Genomic DNA, 18379 nt, shown 5'->3' with positions numbered 1-18379 from the left:
CTTAAAGCAATGTTTTTGAATCTCCAAAGCATGATTGAAGTTTCAAATCTTGTTTCAATAATTTTTAAATGTGTAATTCTTGTTTCGAGACTTTTTTTTAAGAGTGAAAAGATTTCAATCTTGATGTTTTTATTGTATATTTTATAACGATAATTGATGCTGTTTGTGTATTTCCAATATATAATATAATAAAATCTATTACTCATTTTCTTTGTTTGCCTATCTTTATCGCAGTGTAATAGAAAATAGCTCGGATTTTTGTTGCTGATGATTAAAACGTAATTTGACAGGATGAAATCATCAGTAACATGAATTTATGCACTTACATTGCATTGTTTTAGCTTTAAAAAGGCTAGAACAACGTAGTGCTTAGAGAAAAGTTAGCGGAATAAAAAGCTAGTTTTAGACGGGAACTACTTACGATTACATTTCCTCTGTTACCAGATCGATGCTCTTACCAATCGCAGTCGCTGTCGACGTCGACGATGTTTGTTTCTCGATTCACGCTTCTCGCTTCTCGCTTCACGATCGACGCGATTCTCGATCTGCTCGATCGTCTCGATCGGTGACAGTTGAGCGCGAGCGAGGTGCCAGTCCAGTTCGTTGACGGAACACGACGGCCATGTCACGATTGTTGTGTGTGCTATTGACGCTTTATTGGCTCTTTCTGAGCCACACCAGAGGCTACTACAGTCTGGAGGGTGTGTGTGCTTCCCTCTCTCTCTCTCTCACTCTCTCTGTTAATAGTGCTTTTTGTTTGTAGTGGGTGATCCATGTCCAACGCCTGACTATCGGAGCAGCTGCCAACCGGCGGAGGATTGCCAGACGCTGACGCATTTCATACAGCGGCGACAATTCGATGCGGATGCCATTGCCAGCTGTGGCTTCACTACGCACGGTGAAAAGATTTGCTGTCCCCTCGACGCGGACAGCGTTGATTGGCGCCAAAGGATCACCACAACAACAACAACAACAACTACCACTACCACAACAACAAGTGCACCGCGACCGGAGTGGATGGATATCTTTAAGACCGATCGCGATTATCTGCTGCATGCCAGAGCGATTACCTTGCCACCCAATCCCGATAGCATTGTGTTTCCCGGTCTCACATCGCGCGCGAAAAACGGACAGTGTCAGGCGCCGCTCTACGATGGCGATTGTCTGCCCGTCTCCAAGTGTCGCAGCCTCGAGTTGCTGCTGCAACAGCAGCGTCTGAGGGATGAGGATGTGCACACCTGCCGACCCGGCACCGTGGAGGAGATCATCTGTTGTCCGGTCAGCTTGCCGCTGCAGCCGCGCTCCCAGGACAGCGGGACATCCATTGAGCAGACGTCCGTTCAGCAGCTGTCCACACGCTCGGGATTTGGCCAAGTGGCCCAGAGTTCGAGTTCGGGCAGTGAGGAGTTGCTGCAGCACAATCGTCATCTCGCTGCGCTGGCTTATCCCAATGCACGCTTCGATGGGCATTGGCATCGGTGCACAGCGTTGCTGTTGACGCCACAGTTGCTGTTGGCCTCCGCCGGCTGTGGGCGGCCAAGTCATGCGGTGTTTGGCGTCGCCGATTTGGCGGAGTTGGACGAGGACGAAGATGAACTGGCAGACATTACAGTGAGTTCAAGTGCGTGCTCTTTCAATTTCAACTATTTTACTTCACCCTTACTCTAGCGCATTTCGTTGTATCGTGAGGACTTGGCGCTGATGAAGCTGCCGCTGCCGCCGCAGCGTCGCGAGTTGGCCACAATTTGCAGCCACTTGGAGCAGACACGTTGGCAGACCACGGGACAGCTGATAGCCAGCGCCTGGGCCAAGGGCAATGGTGAGTGAGCAGATACTATAATTTCATAAATCCATGTTCACTTTTGATTCCAAATTCTAGCCAGTGACTGTTTGCTCTATGAGCTGCCCATGCGTCTGCTGCCCACTTCTGCCTGTCGTGGCATCGGCAATTCATCTTCCATTCCGGATCTGCCATCACGTCACATGTGCGCTGAACCTCTGCAATCCGCTGCTCTCTCGGTTAGCCACAGTTCCAACAGCAGCGATCAATCTTGTCTGCCGTGTCCTGCTGTTGTCGGCAGCGTTTTGCATTTACAACGCGCCGATGGCGGACGTTGTGTGTTGGGCGTAGCCACGCCCACTGGCTCTGATTGTGCTGCCGATGTTATGTACTTTACGAGTCTAGTGGATCGGCAATTGGTGAAATTTGTCGAAGATCTGCGACTGAAGCCGTAAACTTACGTTTGCGCTCTTGTCCCACAAAATGTGATTAACTATTTTTATTTGCTCCGATGTACCATATAACTATATAAATACTACGTAATTAGTTTAAGCAGCATTTGCACAATTTGTAACTAAGCTTAAATAATGATATACTTTAAACAAAACAAAACTATTTTTATAAACTGGTTTTCCACCGGTCACTCGCAATGTCATTGTCTTCAGCAGCTTTATAACTATTTCAAGTTTAACTTTGCATTATTTGCTTTATTTTTGTTTTGAATTTTGAAAAAAAAAAAGTTGCAGCTTGGCACATTTTAGCTTTTATTTTAATATTAGCGTTAGTTAAATTTGCACAATATTTCATCAGATATATTCAAGACTATATTCAAGAAATTTTGTACTTGCATTTGTACTTGATTTCTTGAGCAACTTCATGTAGTATTTTACTATGTTGTCAAAGTTGACTGAATATTGCAGCTAAAACGGTGAATTTTTTGTGGTGGGTAACTGTGGGAAATCCAATGTGCCAATGAGCTATATTTAGCTGTAAAAGTGCTCATCACAATGCTGCCAAAAAAAAAAAAAAAATGAAAAAAGCACAAATAAACATAACATCGCACGCTTTGAGGCGTCTTTGGCTAACTGGGGACAAACCCAACAATATTATTGAATTAATTCAAGCTGAGCTCTGCGCATTCAACTCTCTGTGCTTTCTGTAATTCCCTTGAATCATACTACAGCACTAGACTCGATTGTTATTGTTGTTGTTGTCTACAGGTTGTTTACTTTGCTAGTTGTGAGTGTGATTACGATTGCGATTACGATTACGATGGCGAGTCTCAGAGCTGAACTGAACTGAGCTGAGCTGAGCTGAGCTTGCGCTCTTGATTCTGTGAAATGCTAAAAAAGAAACCGGTTCGACGCTGCTATCAACAACAAACCTTAAGCAACAACAATGCTCGATGATCACGGCCTCATCGCACACTCTCTGTCTCTGATTCTCTGTGTCTCTATATGATACATATACAGTGAATACGGTGCATAGCTTCGCTTACTTTTGAGTTCTAATCTCAGCTTCAGTTGCCAAAGCGACGCGTTGCTGCGAGGTAGTCCGTTGCCCTAGGCCACAGCCTCCCCCCCGTCCGTCCTCCAGTCCCTTCTCAATCGTCGTGAAGAGTCGTGACAGTCCCCGAGCTACCCGTTTTTTTTTTGTTTTTTGTTTTTTTGCCAATCGCCAGGCACCGGTTTCAATTTGTTGTTGTTCTTACTGCTTTTTATTTGTCTTTCCATTTTTATTATTTTGTTGTCGCTCCCAGTGTCTGTTATACATTTTTCATGGCATTTTTGAATTCCTTTTTATTTTAGTGTTTTGTGTCAGTGTGTGTGTGTGTTTTTTTTGTTTTAATCAAAGTGTGCATACATATATATATACAAATATATATAATTATCTACACAACTGCAACTACAACAAACTCATCGAGCGCTTCGCTTCTGGCTGTTATCAAGTTGCGTGTCAAAGGTGCGTTTGATAATTTCACTTAAAAAAATAAATAAACTAAACAATGCTCAACTCTAACAAGATTAATCATACTCTTCCATATACTACATATATGTATTATTAGTTTTAAGCATACTCTTGTGGGGAAGTTTCATTACTGCAACTGACCGCTGTGACGTCAGTCGTTTCACTGAAAAAGCGATATGTGTGAAATTCATAAGTGACTGCGAAGCTTATCAACTCTTAGAATTTCGTTGCTCTACAGAATCCGTAATGTCAAATGGCATTCGATTGTGCTTAGCTTTATTATATTTAACTTTGTTTTTATACCCGCTACCCATAGGGTAGAAGGGTATTATAACTTTGTGCCGACAGGAAATGTATGTAACAGGTAAAAGGAGGCATCTCCGACCCTATAAAGTATATATATTCATGATCAGCGTCAACAGCCGAGACGATCTAGCCATGTCCGTCTGTGTGTCTGTGTGTCCGTCCGTCTGTCCGTATGAACACCTAGATCTCAGAGACTACGAGAGATAGAGCTATAATTTTTTTTCGACAGCATTTGTTATGTTTGCACGCAGATCAAGTTTGTTTCAAATTTTTGCCACGCCCACTTCCGCCCCGCAAATAAAAAAAATCGAATAACAAGCGTAATTTTAAAGCTAGAGTTGCAAATTTTGGTATATATAATAATAACTATAGTAGTTATGATTCCTGAAAATTTGGTTGCGATCAGATAAAAATTGTCGAAGTTATAAAAGAAATACTTTTGTATGGGCAAAAACGCCTACTTATAAGGGTCTTAGTTACTTTGGCTGACAATCTGGTATATTGAGCCGTCTATGGTATATTTTGAATGCAGTACTATATTGATATACCAAACATACCATATTTTAGTATTTTTAAGTATTTTCGGTATATTTTCAAAATGATACCGCAATATTTTGCCTTTATTAAAAATGGGTAGCGGGTATCTCACAGTCGAGCACACTCGACTGTAACTTTCTTACTTGTTTTAACTGGTAAAAGCGAAATAATTTAGATTTATTTAATGCGGGTACATTCAATATGAAAATGTTGAAAATATTGATATTTACATTTTCTCTTTAATCTCACAAGTGTAGAAAAGAACACAGAATCATGCTGTCAACATTACACATAGAAGATAAGCTCTTAAGCTGCGATCACTATTCTACAATAATTCTTATTGAAACTCAGCAAATTCAAATTAACAATTCTTGTCATAAGGAAGTAAGAAAGCTGTGAGATACCTGCTTCTCATTTGGAATAAAAGCAAAAAAGTTCAAATTAATATACCACAGAAATACCAAACATATACCAACGCCCATATTTGGTATATTGTGTTACTACATGAAAAATATATCATAGAGTGCAAAATATACCAAATCTTCAGACAAAGCAACTAAGACACGTTGTTAGTAGGAGTTTTTGCATATAAAAAATAGTTTTTTAAATAACTTCTATATATTTATCTGATCACATTAAAAAAAAATGTTTTTTAAATAACTTCTATAATATTTATCTGATCACATTAAAAATCATAAAGTCCATAGTTATTATTGCATCGCGACATTAACTTACGCTTGTTATTTGCTTTATTTTGGATTTACGGGGGCGGAAGTGGGCGTGGTAAACATTTTTGAAACAAACTTGATCTGAATGCAAATATAATAAGTGCTGTTGAACACAAATTATATTTACATTTCTTATATTCTCTGAGATCTAGGTGTTCATACAGATGGACGGTCGGACATGGCTTTATCTATATAGATTGAAATCTAGTTAAAAGAAGATCGACAAGTTAGATTATATTCTTTAGAAAGTAATGCTTTCTTTCGGTGTAATAGTTTATGCATTTTGTTTCGGTTCCACATAGTATAATATTATCATTTACTATATTCTGAAAATATAGAAAGGTCTTTGATAAACCATATTTTAATAATTTAAATGTCAATAGTTTTTCTTATCATTTTCTATGATTCACTGTCGAAAACATTGGGAGATATCATAGGGCTGAAGACTACACACACTTATCTACTGTATGTGTTGACCGAGCATTACAGCTACAACAAAAGAAAAAGATAATCTATTAATTAGCTGAGACGTGTTGTACAAATGTTTTCCATTATTGTTTTCAATTGTTCCCCACTTAATGAAACGCATGTTAGATAAACGATTTAACATTCGAATATCTTGCGAAAATTACGAAATAAGCAAGCGAATTTGGAGAGTTTAAGATCTGACAGATAGACAGAGAAATGCTGCAATAAAATTGTCAGTGAATCACTCGCGTATATTTCACAAAACACTTAACTTATTAGTGGGAAAATTCCATGGTAGGTATTGGGCTTTTGATTTGGTCTTACACTAGTCAAAGAACTGACGTCCAGAGTTGCAGATTAGAGAGGACTTACGCTTGACAGTTTTGCTATTTATTTTTATTTCATATATTATTATTATTGATATATGGGTCAATGGCAGGTTCATTATTATCAGCAAAAGTGTCTCTATTCATTCGCTCTCTGTGTTTGCGTCTATCTCTTTTTCTTTTTTTTAAATGGAACACATTATATACGAGTTCTATTGCTTTATCAAATGAAGCATTTCTTTGATTCTTTCAAGAATGAGCTAAAACGTTTTTTTGGGATTTTGTTTTACATACAATTCCAATTCCCTCAAGATCCAATCGAGCGAAGCACATTCACTATTGTCGCTTTACTATCTGCAAAATATGCGCGCAATCCACAAGTAATTAACCTACTTACCCACAAAAAAACCAAACGAAAAAATTGAACGTTTTTTATATTCTGCTCTGATTCTGATAACAAGAAATACATAAAAACGAAATAGGGGCAACAATTTTGCATGCAAAAAAGCATATTGTGAGCTCAATTTTGTTTTAATGAAATGGTGAATTTTTTAAAATTGTTTGCAATAAGTTGGAATTTATTGGTATATGACTTTATATAATCGTTATATAGAAATTATTTACAGTGTCATTAGAAATTTAATTACTTATTCAAATTGTTTTTATACCCCCTACTCGTCGGATAGAAGTGTATTATAAATCTGTGTGTGCAGGAAATGAATGTTACATTGTATATATAGAGAAAATTGATTGCGATCGGATAAAAATTGTTGAAGCTATTTAAGAAATACTTTTGTATTGCAAAAAACGCCTACAGCAAACGGGTCTTAGTTGCTTTTGCTGATGTACGAGTTATGATGTGTTCTCTATGGTATATTTTGAATTTAGTACCATGTTGATATTTCTAAAATATCATTCGGTATATTTTTAGTATAATGGTATATATATATTGGGTACATCTTTAGAAATGTGCCGCACTGTTTTATTTTATTGAAAATGTGTAATACAATATTGATATACTAAAAATATCATTTGGTATATTGCTTAGTATTTTTGTGAGATAGTAATTCGGTACATTTTAAGAAATACCGCACTCTTTAAAATGTGTAGCGGGTATCTCACAGTTGAGCACACTCGACTGAAACTATATTACTTGTTATTTTTTTTTTTTAATGAATTTTTTTATTACATAGTATTCAATTTATTATCGGAATGTAATCATTAGGGCTTTGACAATTCTTATCTGTCTCTAGGGAAGCACTTTTAGTTTTTTCCGTGTATTTTCAGTTACAGTGAATTCAGCAAATGTTTTCCATTATTTTTTAGTCACACAAACATGTTTTTCTATTATTTGTGTGCAGTAAATACAGATAGAGATTTCTTTGAAATTAAAGAATAATCTTTTATGGTAATATTTCTAGTGTAATGTTTTAAATAAGAATTGCTTATCATATTCTTCTAGTTGGCCTTGATGCTGCCCCGGACAATGAGAGTTAGTCGCAGCGTTCGGCTCAGCTTGCTGCTGTGTTGTGGCCTCGTGTTGTCCGGCTTGCCACAACTTGCGGCACTTGAAGGTATGCATGATGCGAGTGCAACAAACGGAAGAAAACTGATTTCACTTGACTTATTTTTTTTGCAGTGGGCGACTCATGTTCGCTCAAGGGCACTATTGCGGGCATTTGTCGGGTGTCCTCCGAATGTGAACCGCACATTGACAAATACATCAAGTCGGGCCGATTGAGCATTAACGATGTCCCCACCTGTGGCCTGGGGCCACGTGAGGAGATTGTCTGCTGTCCGGTTGCGCCTTGCTGTTCGGATGATACAAGGTAAGGAAGGAAGTGACGAAATATTTTCGGGGAATTCCGTTTTGCTTTTTGTGTTTGTTACGTTTTGCGCGCCTTGAGCCAATTGTTGTTGTTGCATGCATTCAAATTCATTCAAAGTTGATGGCGTCTAACGCAATGCATCTGATTTATGTACATACATGCAGCCCAAGACAGGTCCCCAGCACCACAGCCAGAACAACAACAACTACAACCACCACAACAACAACAACAACGAGGAAACCGGCAACAAAAAATGTTATAGACTTGGATCAGGATTCGGCCTACTTTGATTTTCAGCAGCTCTTGAACCCAAAGAAACCCAAAAATCCCACAAATAATAACAATAATCGCAAGCCATCGTTACCACCCGCAATTCCCACCGCTCGCAACAAGGATCAGTTTCAGACTGTTGGTCCCTTGGGACCAGCGACCGACGCAGATCGGCAGCCAAAGGTGATCAATAGACCGCAGTCCTTCAGCTGGCCGCGTCAGGAACCTCAGCGTTGGTCACAACCAGTGCGAAAATCGGAAGATTTGATACAGCAGGTCAATGATCGATTGCGTCAGCAGGGCATGAACATTATGCCCTCGAGGGAGGTCAGCACATTCGATCAGCGCCCAGTGCCGACAGAAAGGACAACAGCACGTCCCATTGCGGATTTCAATTCGGATCCCTGGGCACCGTTTCGGTTTCGACCAAGTCCGGCGGATGAGCTGATTACCAATGATCTGGGCAACGGCGATGCTGAATTATTTGGGTTTGTCGCACTTTATGCATGACATCAATTGGCCTGGCCCTAATGTTCCCCCAACTAGTACATGCATACATGTAAAAACTTGTGTATTAATTGACTGTGTTTTAATAATTGCAGCACTGAATCGACAACGACGCCCAAGACCATTCAACCTACGCCAACAACAAGAGTGGACACCGCACCAGGCAGTGAACGAGCCGCTGTAAGAGGTAAAGCATTCCTGTTTATACAGATTGGATGTCTTTGCATTCCAATAGTCATTGCCTGTCAGCTATATAAGCATAAGTCATTTCATTCTTCTGCGTCAAAAAAATCTTAAGAGTCATATATGGGTAATTCTTAAGCGGAATTTGTAGCGTGTCACAGAAACTGAAAAATTTTTTAAAATAAATAAATAAATCCTATTTTTATAGCTCTAGATTAGCAGTATATTTAGAGATATGATTGATGTTAGGAACTTTTTCTGTTGTCCGATAAAATATATAATTTTGTTCACTTTTATACCCGCTCCCTAGTGGGTAGAAGGGTATTATAACTTTGTGACTCCATGAAATGTATGTAACCACCAGAAGGAGGCATCTCCGAGGCAATTAAACCATTTCTGTCTATCTGCCTGGTTGTCTCTCCGTATGAACACCTAAGATTCAATATTCATTTCATACTGTTGTATAAAGAAACAAACTAAATGGTTGATTTAAAGGATCAACTATTTATATACATAAAATGGAATTATTTTCCAAATTCATTTATAAGATTTTTGATTTATTTTCTTAATATTTAAAAACTTAAAAACAGAAATTTATATCTCAACGTATTGGCATCTATATATTTATAATTTGTAATTTATTTTCTTAATATTGCAAAACTACGAATACTGAATTTACCTTTTCAGCTATTGCTTAAAGCAATGTGACGCATGACTATTTAAATAAATTAAGATATCTGTAAACTTAATAAGAAATTAATATCAAAATTGATTTTATATAGTTTATAATTGTATAATGATTTGTTTTTATAATATTAAAAAGCTTAGAGTATTTTACTTACATGCATTTTAGGTTGCTGATTTAGGAAAATAAAATCTTTGAAAATAGAGTTAATAACACACTTTATTTATTTAAAATAGCAAAGCTTCTAAAATGACATATACATTTTGGGTTACTATGTGAAGCAACGTATTAGATTCATAATTATCATAAATAAAATAAGTTAATAATAAATTTAAAATGAAATTAATGGCAATATCGTATTACTTATGCCTTTTCAGCCTGTCGCCAAATTGAGGAGCGTCAAAATTTGCACCAGCTGACGCCGCATATCCTCGACGGCATTCCTGTGGACGACGGCATCTATCCGCACATGGCGGCCATCGCTTTCACTGGCATTGGACGCACCGATTACCGTTGCGGTGGCTCTTTGATCACTACCCGTCATGTGCTGACTGCGGCGCATTGTGTCAACAGTTTTGACGATACGCCTGTGCATGTGCGTTTGGGTACGGTGAACATCGACCAAGTGAATAACCACTATCAGGATATTCCCCTAACGGTAAATGCATGCGTATACTTGATATTCGCTAGTCATAGGGCAGAAGGGTATTATAATTTGGAGTGTGCAGGAAATGTACGATATAGTTATATCCGTTTGTCTGGTTGTATGTCCGTCTGTCTGAAAAAATTTAATAAAGAGCGTAATTTCGGAGGCAATCGTCGCAATTTGCGGTACATACAATAATAACTACAGTTATGATTCCTGAACATTTAAATGTGATCAGACGATAATTGTAGAACTTACTTAAGAAATTCTTTTAAACGGTAAAAAGGGTTTTATAAAATCGAGTTTTACCTGCTTTAGTTGATGTGACGATAATGATATGACGATATTTTGAATGCAGTGCTATGAATATCTATGTATATACCAATAATAGAATTCGGTATTTTTAGTATTTATGTGGTATATTAATTTGGTATATTTTATTAACCATTCAGTATTATTTGCTGTATATTAATTTGGTAATTATTTTCAGAAAAACATTAGTATATTTAGTATTTTTTAGTATACAAGTTCGGCATATTTTAAGAACTAGTGTGATATCCATTTAGTATATTTTAAGAATATGTATGTATAAACCAATAATAGAATTTGGCATTTTTAGTATTTCTGTGGTATATTAATTCGGTATATTTTATAAACCATTCAGCACTATTTGCGGTATATCAATATTTGGTATATTTTAAGAAAAACATTAGCGTATTTAGTATTTTTTAGTATACAAGCTCGGCATATTTTATGAACTAGTGTGATATATCAATTTAGTATATTTTAAGAAATAGTTTGGTATATTTCTTTAAATATACTACAAATGGGTAATTCTCTGGTAAATGTCGCGTGCGAACAGCTTTTCAGTGACAAAATAAAACATAAACTAAAACAATTTTAAAATTAAGTGAAGGTTTTTCTTAAAGCTTTGGATTAGCATTATTTTTATAGCTAAGATTGATTTTAGTAACTTATTCTGTTTTACGATAAAATATATAAATTCGTTCATTTTTTGGTTTTGCGTACGAATTTGTTAATTTTTGCAATTATCAGAACAGAAAACAAATCAGAATAAAAATTCCAAAACCATTCTTAGCTCTAATTAAAGTACTAATCTAGAGCTATAAAAATAACCTTTACTTATTTTTAAAATTGTTTCAGAATATGTTTTTTTTTTGTATCTGAAAAGCTGGTCGCACGCGACATCCCTCAGAGAATTACCCAAATATAATATATATATAATAATATACCACAAAAATGATAAAAAATATTCTGAGTGATATAATTAGTAGATATATGTTAATACCATACCACAGAAATACTAAAAATATACCGAATGTGTTACTTTTATTGAAAATAGGTATCAGGTATCTCACAGTCGAGGACACTCGACTGTAGCTTTCCTATTTGTTAATAATAATCTGCTTTATTACCTGATAACAGGGCAATATCACAATACATCCGGATTATGTGAGCAGCAGCAAGTACAACGATATTGCCATACTTGAGCTGGCCGAGGAGGCCAAGCTCAGTTTCTACATTTATCCTGCGTGTCTGGAAACGAATCCCGTCGATCCGCCAGCGGATTCCAAACTATTTGTCGCCGGTTGGGGCGTCATGAATCTGACCAGTAAGTCCAGTATCAATCAGTTATGCTTGCAATCTCTTAACTTGAGTCATCTCTTGCAAATTGCAGATCGTCGCACCTCAAAGATTTTGCTGCGCGCACCGTTGAACATTGTGCCGCTGGAACAGTGCAATGTGTCATTTGCCGAGCAGCCAAATAGCCGACGATTCTTGGCGAACGGCGTCGTCAATACGCTGCTCTGTGCCGCGGATGAAGTGCGACAAAAGGCTGATGCCTGTCAGGGTGATTCAGGTGGCCCGTTGGTGATCGAGCGTGATATTGTCAACAACAAGTACAGCATATTGGGCATTATATCGGCTGGTTTTGGTTGTGCGACAAAAACTCCGGGCCTCTACACACGAGTCGCTGCCTATTTGGATTTTATCGAGAGCGTTGTGTGGCCCAATAATGTAGTTTAATTATATTAACTTTATGGATCTTCATTTGTATAGCATTAAATTGTAAGCCAGTCGATTTTAAATATAAAGTTCATATTATTTAGGAATAAAGTCTGACTTTTTTTTCGAAGTAGTTTCATTTACTTTATGTATTTATTTAAACTATAAAAATTCTTTTATTGGAGAATTGCCAATCAAAGTAATCACACAACGTTTCACGGCTGTTAACGGCTCTGAACTTTTAAGATTTTAAAAGCTTGAAAATGTTAGTAGCCTTGAATTTTTAAAAATAAAATAAACATTTTTACGTTTATGTATCGAAATACAATGCAGAAGAAGCTGAGGGCGAAGAAAGCTAATACACACAGAAATAAAGTTATAAAATAAAAATTTTTCTTTTAGTAGTGCGAATTTTGGTCTCCAAAGGACGTCAAGAACTTGAAAATCGTAATATTAGAAAACACATCTCGATTTAGAGAATAATTAATAAAAGACCCAAGTTCTTATTAATAAGCAGAAAAATTTATATAGTTTTAAGACCAAAAATCTTATCCTAAAATCAAAAATATGTTATATTATATTTTATTTTTATTTTTTAATATTTATTTATTATTTTACCATTTCATGATTTAATAGCGCGATCAGCTATTCAGTTGTATGTTGATCACTTTATTTATGAAAAATTTAGCATTGAATTGTGCAGCATTTGAACCCAGGACTTAGACTGCAATGAAGAATCGTTTACGACAGACAGTTTGAGTAACTGAGCCAGATAAAAACTTTTTAGCAATTTCGATGGACTTCAGAATGTTGTAACCTAAATATAGAATTTTTGACCTGGATTTTTTTAGACTAATGTTCTTAGTTTTAAGAGTTTGTTCTCAAAGTGTTCTTATTTATAGTAAAGCTCACAATTTTTAAGACGAATGTTCTAGATTTTAGGCCTTGCTCTTTTTCCAGTGTAATGTATGAACAATATGTAGTTATAGTTATTTTTATTTCTCTGTCTGCTAGTAGTTTTATTCTTTGTTTATCGAGATAGATGTGAAATTTTGGAATATGACACCTTCTTGTAAGATTAAGTTATGCAAACTCTTTATAAATATTTCAGCTTAATTTTATTTTAATCACTTAGTAAAACCATTGGGAAGAAAAGATAGAAGTTTTCTGTAAGTTTGAAGTATTAGTAAAACATTTTGAATTAAATTTTAAGTTTAGAATTAGAACTGGTTCTATTATAACTCAGATCTTGTTCTCAATGTTGAGCTCTGAGCTAGTTCACGCTCAGCTGTCATTAGCGTGCTCTCTGCTTTCCGTTGAACTACGTAAACAGAGAGCGAGCAAAGAGCAGCTGTCAAAGTTTGGAAAAACGGAGCGGCAAAGGGAAAGCGCTCTCTTTAGTAGCCGCTCTCTTTGTGGGGTAGCATTGCCAGATGTAAATGGGTTAATGGGAAAACTTTAAGCTCTATCTGCGTCGAAGCTTTCGAAGCTACAAAAAAGCGACAACGACGTTTGTATGAACCGTTACAAAATGCCGTTGCCGTAGCTGCAGCCGGCGAGGTGCGTTTCCTTTTCGCCTGTCGTTCGCCTATCGCAGCCAGCAGCAACAGCAGCTGGTAGAACACTCCCTCCCCCCCGCTGTCCGCCGTTTGACGCTCCACCAAGCTTGATACGCAACAACTGTTTCAGCTGCTTCTTAAAATGCTGCTGCTGCCGTTTGGGGCGCCTCAGTTGGTCGCGAGACTGCGTTGCCGTTAGTTCGTGCCCAGCACAAGGAAACGACGCTGACGCCGACGCTGCAAGCAACGTTTTGGGACATATTTAAAAAAAAATACATATATATATATATATATATATCATTATTATTGTTGTGTGTTCACACAATTTCCTGTTGTGTTTTTTTTTGAGTGAAACTGTTTGTTATTGTTGTACTATTGGCTGCGTTGCGTCGCTAAAGTTGCGCCGTGCGGTATGCAACGTTTTTTGGCGCGCCCATTTTAAAAATTTCTTCTTAACGGTTCCAAAAAATAAATAAAGAATTCTTATCTTGTGAGACAGTGGCTCAATGTAAGTTTAAACTTTTTGTTGAATGTCGTATTCGATGATTTTTTTTTAGTTTATTGTTTAGTGTGAACTGCGTTAAATGTTTGTGCTTATCGTAGTGACAACATATTGACGCATTAATCACTAGCTGGGAAATTGAATTGAACCGTACATCTGTTTCAACATATTCGTTCGATAAGCACCAACAATAGAAACAATCAAACTAAATGCGTCTATACGGTAGCCCCCAGGGCTATTCATCGCTTTAAATGCCAATGCTCGCGATAAGGACTTTGAACCCCATCAGACAACAGGTGCTCGACACTCACAATTTACTTAAACGTTGCTCTAAATACATTACTCGCTTATTTTCGAATTAAAGCCAATGATAAAACTCCGCCACAACATATTAAATTTCATAAGAAGAAAAGAAAAAGTTTGAACAAAATGGAAGGTTCTCTGTTCTCTGTTTCGTGTTTATTTTGTGGGCGTTCAACTTCAAAATTCGTTGGAAAATGTGAGTTGAAGCTGCAAAGTAAACGAGTCAGTTAACTGACAAAAATTAGGTTCTCCAACATTACCCAAAATTGAGTTAAATGCAAACAACTTAAAGTAGTGATGTCTTTGAGTGCAAGTTTACTTTGCCAACTTTTCTGTATTTATAGTTTTCCAACTACACGAATTTTTAAGTTCTTGCATGCGAAAACTTTTATTTTTTTATTTTTGTCAATACTTTTTTTTTTTTTTTACTTCTTCTATGCGCGTGTTTTTTTCGATTTAGAATGTTCTTTTGAATATGAGATTTAAAAGTTCATTTGGTGATCAAATTTAAAGTGTCGTTGGTGCAGCAAACGATGGTTGAAATTAAATAACTTTTTGGTAGAAAAATGTGTGCATTGCATTTTATAAAAATTTAATTAAATTTTGTAAAATTTTGGGAATAAACTAATTAAGCGAGAAAGTTCAAATTAGTAAATATAGAAAACTAACTTTCAACTGTTCTGTGCTTTATAAGCAACTTGAGCCTAACAAAAAAGTATTTGAAGTATTAGCAAAATGCCTTCCAGAAGTTTGGCGTAATATATTGAAGGCTGGAGCTAAAACAATTTGCTATCAACTTTTAGTTTCACTTTGTACACAACAATTGCGTTACAACAACATGTTAATAATTTATGTTAACATGTAGCAAAAACTCAACTCGACTCGCTTTAATTAAGTGATTTTATTGCCTAGCGAAATTTAAATAAATATCAATACAATGTCATTGTCGCTGTCATTCTCGATGGGCGCGCGCGAACGATGTTGCCTTATCGCATCGCAATAATTGGCAACTGGAAATATGTGTGTGTTTGTGTTTGTGTGTGGCACTTGACAAATTGCCAGAAAGCGGCGATGTTCACGCTCAACCGGTCAATCAATTAGACATTATTATGGGAAGAGGGCTGTATTTTAAAGCAATTTGTTTTGGCATTAACAATGGGAAGGGTTTAACACTGTTGCTGTTAATGTGCGTGTACTAAACACATATACATACATATTCATATATGTAGGTGTGTGTGTGTGTGTGTGGGTGTCCTTCGAATGTTGCTGCTGTTGCTGGCGGTTAGAAAATGTGGCTATAAATGTGACACTAAGTTAATAAATTTATGGCCAAAACACACCCAGCTGATGCGCTGTGTGTGTTGAGCTAGCTGCTAATTTTCCTGTCTGCCTATCCGTATGTGTATGTGTGCGTGAGTGTGTGTGTGTGTTGGAGTGTGCGACAATGTCACGAAACCGCAGCGGACATCAGCGAGGCGGATGCCAAAAAGTCGAGGATTGTGTGTCGTTGGCATATTAATAATATTTTTATTGGCCGCTTATTTGCCTTTTGCGGCAACGTCCCTTTCACTGTGTGTGTGTGTGTATATGTGTGTCTGTACTAATACTATTCTAATTTGAGCTGACAAATACAGGCACCCACAAGTTGTGACCTCTTTTAATTAATAAATGCGAGCGCTGATAACACACACACACACACACACACACACACACAACTACACACACATAAAGAGACAAAGATAAACGGCAAGTAAGGTTGATCGAATACCCTGGAAAACGTTCAAGGACTAATTGAATTTTCACACCAATACGCCTAAACAATTTAATTCTATGCACTTAAAAAAAAAAAGGAAGTTATAAAATCAAAATTTTGCTCTTAATACCAAATCAAAGTCTTAAAGTTAGAAAACACATCTTGATTTCAAAAACATTTCATATAAAATATTGCATTTTATTTAATTGATTTTTTTTTGGTACTTTTTATTTATTTCTTACGTGTTACGTATAAGTTATATGTTGATCACTCTATCAAGTAAATACTTATCATCGTGATTAGCGCTTACACTTTAATGAATCATTCACGACAGCTAGACAAAAACTTTATAGGAAAATGAATGGATAACAGAATTTTGTAACCTGAATCGGAAAAGTTAGAATATCAAAATTTCGGTCGTAGTACTATGAATTTTGGTCTAAAAAGTGCGTTAAGAACTTGAAATTTTTCAAGTTGGATAACACATTTTTATTTCAAGACAACTTCACCTAAGACCAAGTTATCTTAAGTCGACTAATCGAGCTATGAATGAAAACGAAAAAACTAAAAGCTACATAACAACTTTATAAGAATTTCGATGCATTACTAAGTTCTGTAACCAGAATCTAGAATTTTTTTGTCTTATTGGCATTTGTGAAACTAAGTTAAAGTACTTTTATTTTAAGAACACAATTTCTAAGACGAATGTTCTTCGACTGGTCTTTTTTCAGTGTAGTCTCCCATACATACCAAAAGAAATAATTAACATGCTAAAATGCTTCACAAAAGAAGTTGAGGCAGGTCACAGGTGTGTTTATGTTGGTTTCTGACGTGTGTTTCATTCATTCTCTCTTTTTCTCTTGCTGCCTGTCAACAGCCAAAATTATTTTATGTTTTTTCTACATTATTTTCTTTTCGTCTACGTTGTGAGTGAGTGAGTGTGTGTCTCTCTGTTATGTTTAAGGTAATGACAAGACCAGTTGCTCATTGAATATTCATGTGCTTGAAGGAATTCTTTTCTTTTTTTTTTTTTTTGTGTGTTTTTTGGGGCTAAAAGCAATCAGAAATGCCTTCCTTTTTTTGGAGGAGAGAGGCTGGTGGAGAATTGCATATAAATATTCATAATTTATTGGTAATTTTTATGGAGAACACTCAGCCAGTTGTTGGCTTGTTGAAGTGCGCAGAATTTTGCCCATCAATTTCACTGCTGCTGCTGTTGTTACTGTTGTTGTAAAGCGCCAACTGAAAAGTATAAAAATTATAGCATACTTTTGAGCGCTGAGCTAAGCAAATGAGCCGATTCACACACATAAACCACGTGTGTCTGCCATTTCCATATCTGGTAGTCGTAAATATATGCAGATGGATTTTCTCGCCTTATAAATATTTATTTTCACTTCGCCCCCCCTTAAAAATTCCCCAATGTAAAATTACTTTTAGTATTTTGTCATATGTTATGAACTTTCCAAACTAAAAAGTCAAACGAAGTTTGCACAGAGCTAATAAACCTATTGACTTTTGACATTGAGTTGTTTGTCATTGTTGTACATAAAACTAGTTCGGTTGGGCGAAATATATATAAATAATTTAAAATACATATTTGAACTAGGTGTTATGCAAATTTTGAGGTGATTAAAAAGAATGCAAAAGGAATGAGAAAGTCACTTTTATTGATTGCAATTATGTGTGAAAGTAAATACAATTTGCCGTTAATTAATGGACACACACAATGGATATTGCTGCGTAATTAAATTGTGACAAAAGTTGAAGAAAATCTTTTGCCTGGATGCGAGATGCGAAGTGACAATTGATTGTGGGAATTTTGTGGGCCAAGAAACGATTACAGAGCTAAATTGAATAAGTAAATAATCGACTTAGGAGAAAGCACACTCACTGCTGCTACTTCTGCTGCTCACTTCGATAGTTGAATTCTATATTCCATTCTATTCGCATTTTCAATTGAATTTCCCATCGAGTGAGAAGAGAAGAGGAGAGCCGCAA

The 18379-nt window shown here is 36.5% G+C and overlaps 3 protein-coding genes across 4 annotated transcripts in view; all 3 read left to right on the top strand.

Moving 5' to 3' along the window:
• Positions 1-564: 564 nt before the first annotated feature.
• LOC117575426 (uncharacterized) lies at positions 565-2440 on the top strand. The gene is made up of 4 exons (XM_034259630.2): positions 565-701; positions 764-1611; positions 1669-1819; positions 1880-2440. Exons 1-4 carry the CDS (start codon positions 623-625, stop codon positions 2233-2235), a joined length of 1434 nt encoding a protein of 477 aa, XP_034115521.1. The 5' UTR covers positions 565-622; the 3' UTR covers positions 2236-2440.
• An 873-nt stretch (positions 2441-3313) lies between these two features.
• Positions 3314-12372, top strand: LOC117575413 (serine protease persephone). 2 transcript variants are annotated; one of them, XM_034259597.2, is made up of 8 exons: positions 3314-3742; positions 7576-7687; positions 7753-7942; positions 8107-8700; positions 8815-8906; positions 9965-10245; positions 11680-11866; positions 11933-12372. In XM_034259597.2, the coding sequence occupies exons 2-8, from the start codon at positions 7585-7587 to the stop codon at positions 12280-12282; spliced, it is 1797 nt and encodes a 598-aa protein (XP_034115488.1). In that variant the 5' UTR covers positions 3314-3742; positions 7576-7584; the 3' UTR covers positions 12283-12372. The 2 variants fall into 2 exon arrangements, with proteins under 2 accessions (XP_034115488.1, XP_034115507.1); XM_034259616.2 differs by lacking the exon at positions 8107-8700.
• Positions 12373-14179: 1807 nt separating this feature from the next.
• The window catches only part of LOC117577394 (uncharacterized), a 72120-nt gene continuing 67920 nt past the window's right edge, over positions 14180-18379 (top strand). The window contains exon 1 of the mRNA XM_034262304.2: positions 14180-14328. The gene's annotated coding sequence lies outside the window, so the exon portion shown is untranslated. The remainder of the gene's footprint in view (positions 14329-18379) is intronic.

Source organism: Drosophila albomicans, chromosome X, assembly GCF_009650485.2.
Source record: "Drosophila albomicans strain 15112-1751.03 chromosome X, ASM965048v2, whole genome shotgun sequence".
NCBI lineage: Eukaryota > Metazoa > Arthropoda > Insecta > Diptera > Drosophilidae > Drosophila > Drosophila albomicans.
Note: the sequence above shows the minus strand (reverse complement) of the source record. Positions and strands in the feature narration are given on the sequence as shown.

Bases quoted from the DNA above. Each gene is read 5' to 3' on its own strand.
- LOC117575426 (XM_034259630.2), top strand. From the start codon at position 623: ATGTCACGATTGTTGTGTGTGCTATTGACGCTTTATTGGCTCTTTCTG. The intron at 1,612-1,668 runs GTGAGTTCAAGT...CCCTTACTCTAG, and splicing joins ATGAACTGGCAGACATTACA to CGCATTTCGTTGTATCGTGA. The intron at 1,820-1,879 runs GTGAGTGAGCAG...TCCAAATTCTAG, and splicing joins CGCCTGGGCCAAGGGCAATG to CCAGTGACTGTTTGCTCTAT.
- LOC117575413 (XM_034259597.2), top strand. From the start codon at position 7,585: ATGCTGCCCCGGACAATGAGAGTTAGTCGCAGCGTTCGGCTCAGCTTG. The intron at 8,701-8,814 runs GTTTGTCGCACT...TAATAATTGCAG, and splicing joins GGCGATGCTGAATTATTTGG to CACTGAATCGACAACGACGC. The intron at 8,907-9,964 runs GTAAAGCATTCC...ATGCCTTTTCAG, and splicing joins TGAACGAGCCGCTGTAAGAG to CCTGTCGCCAAATTGAGGAG.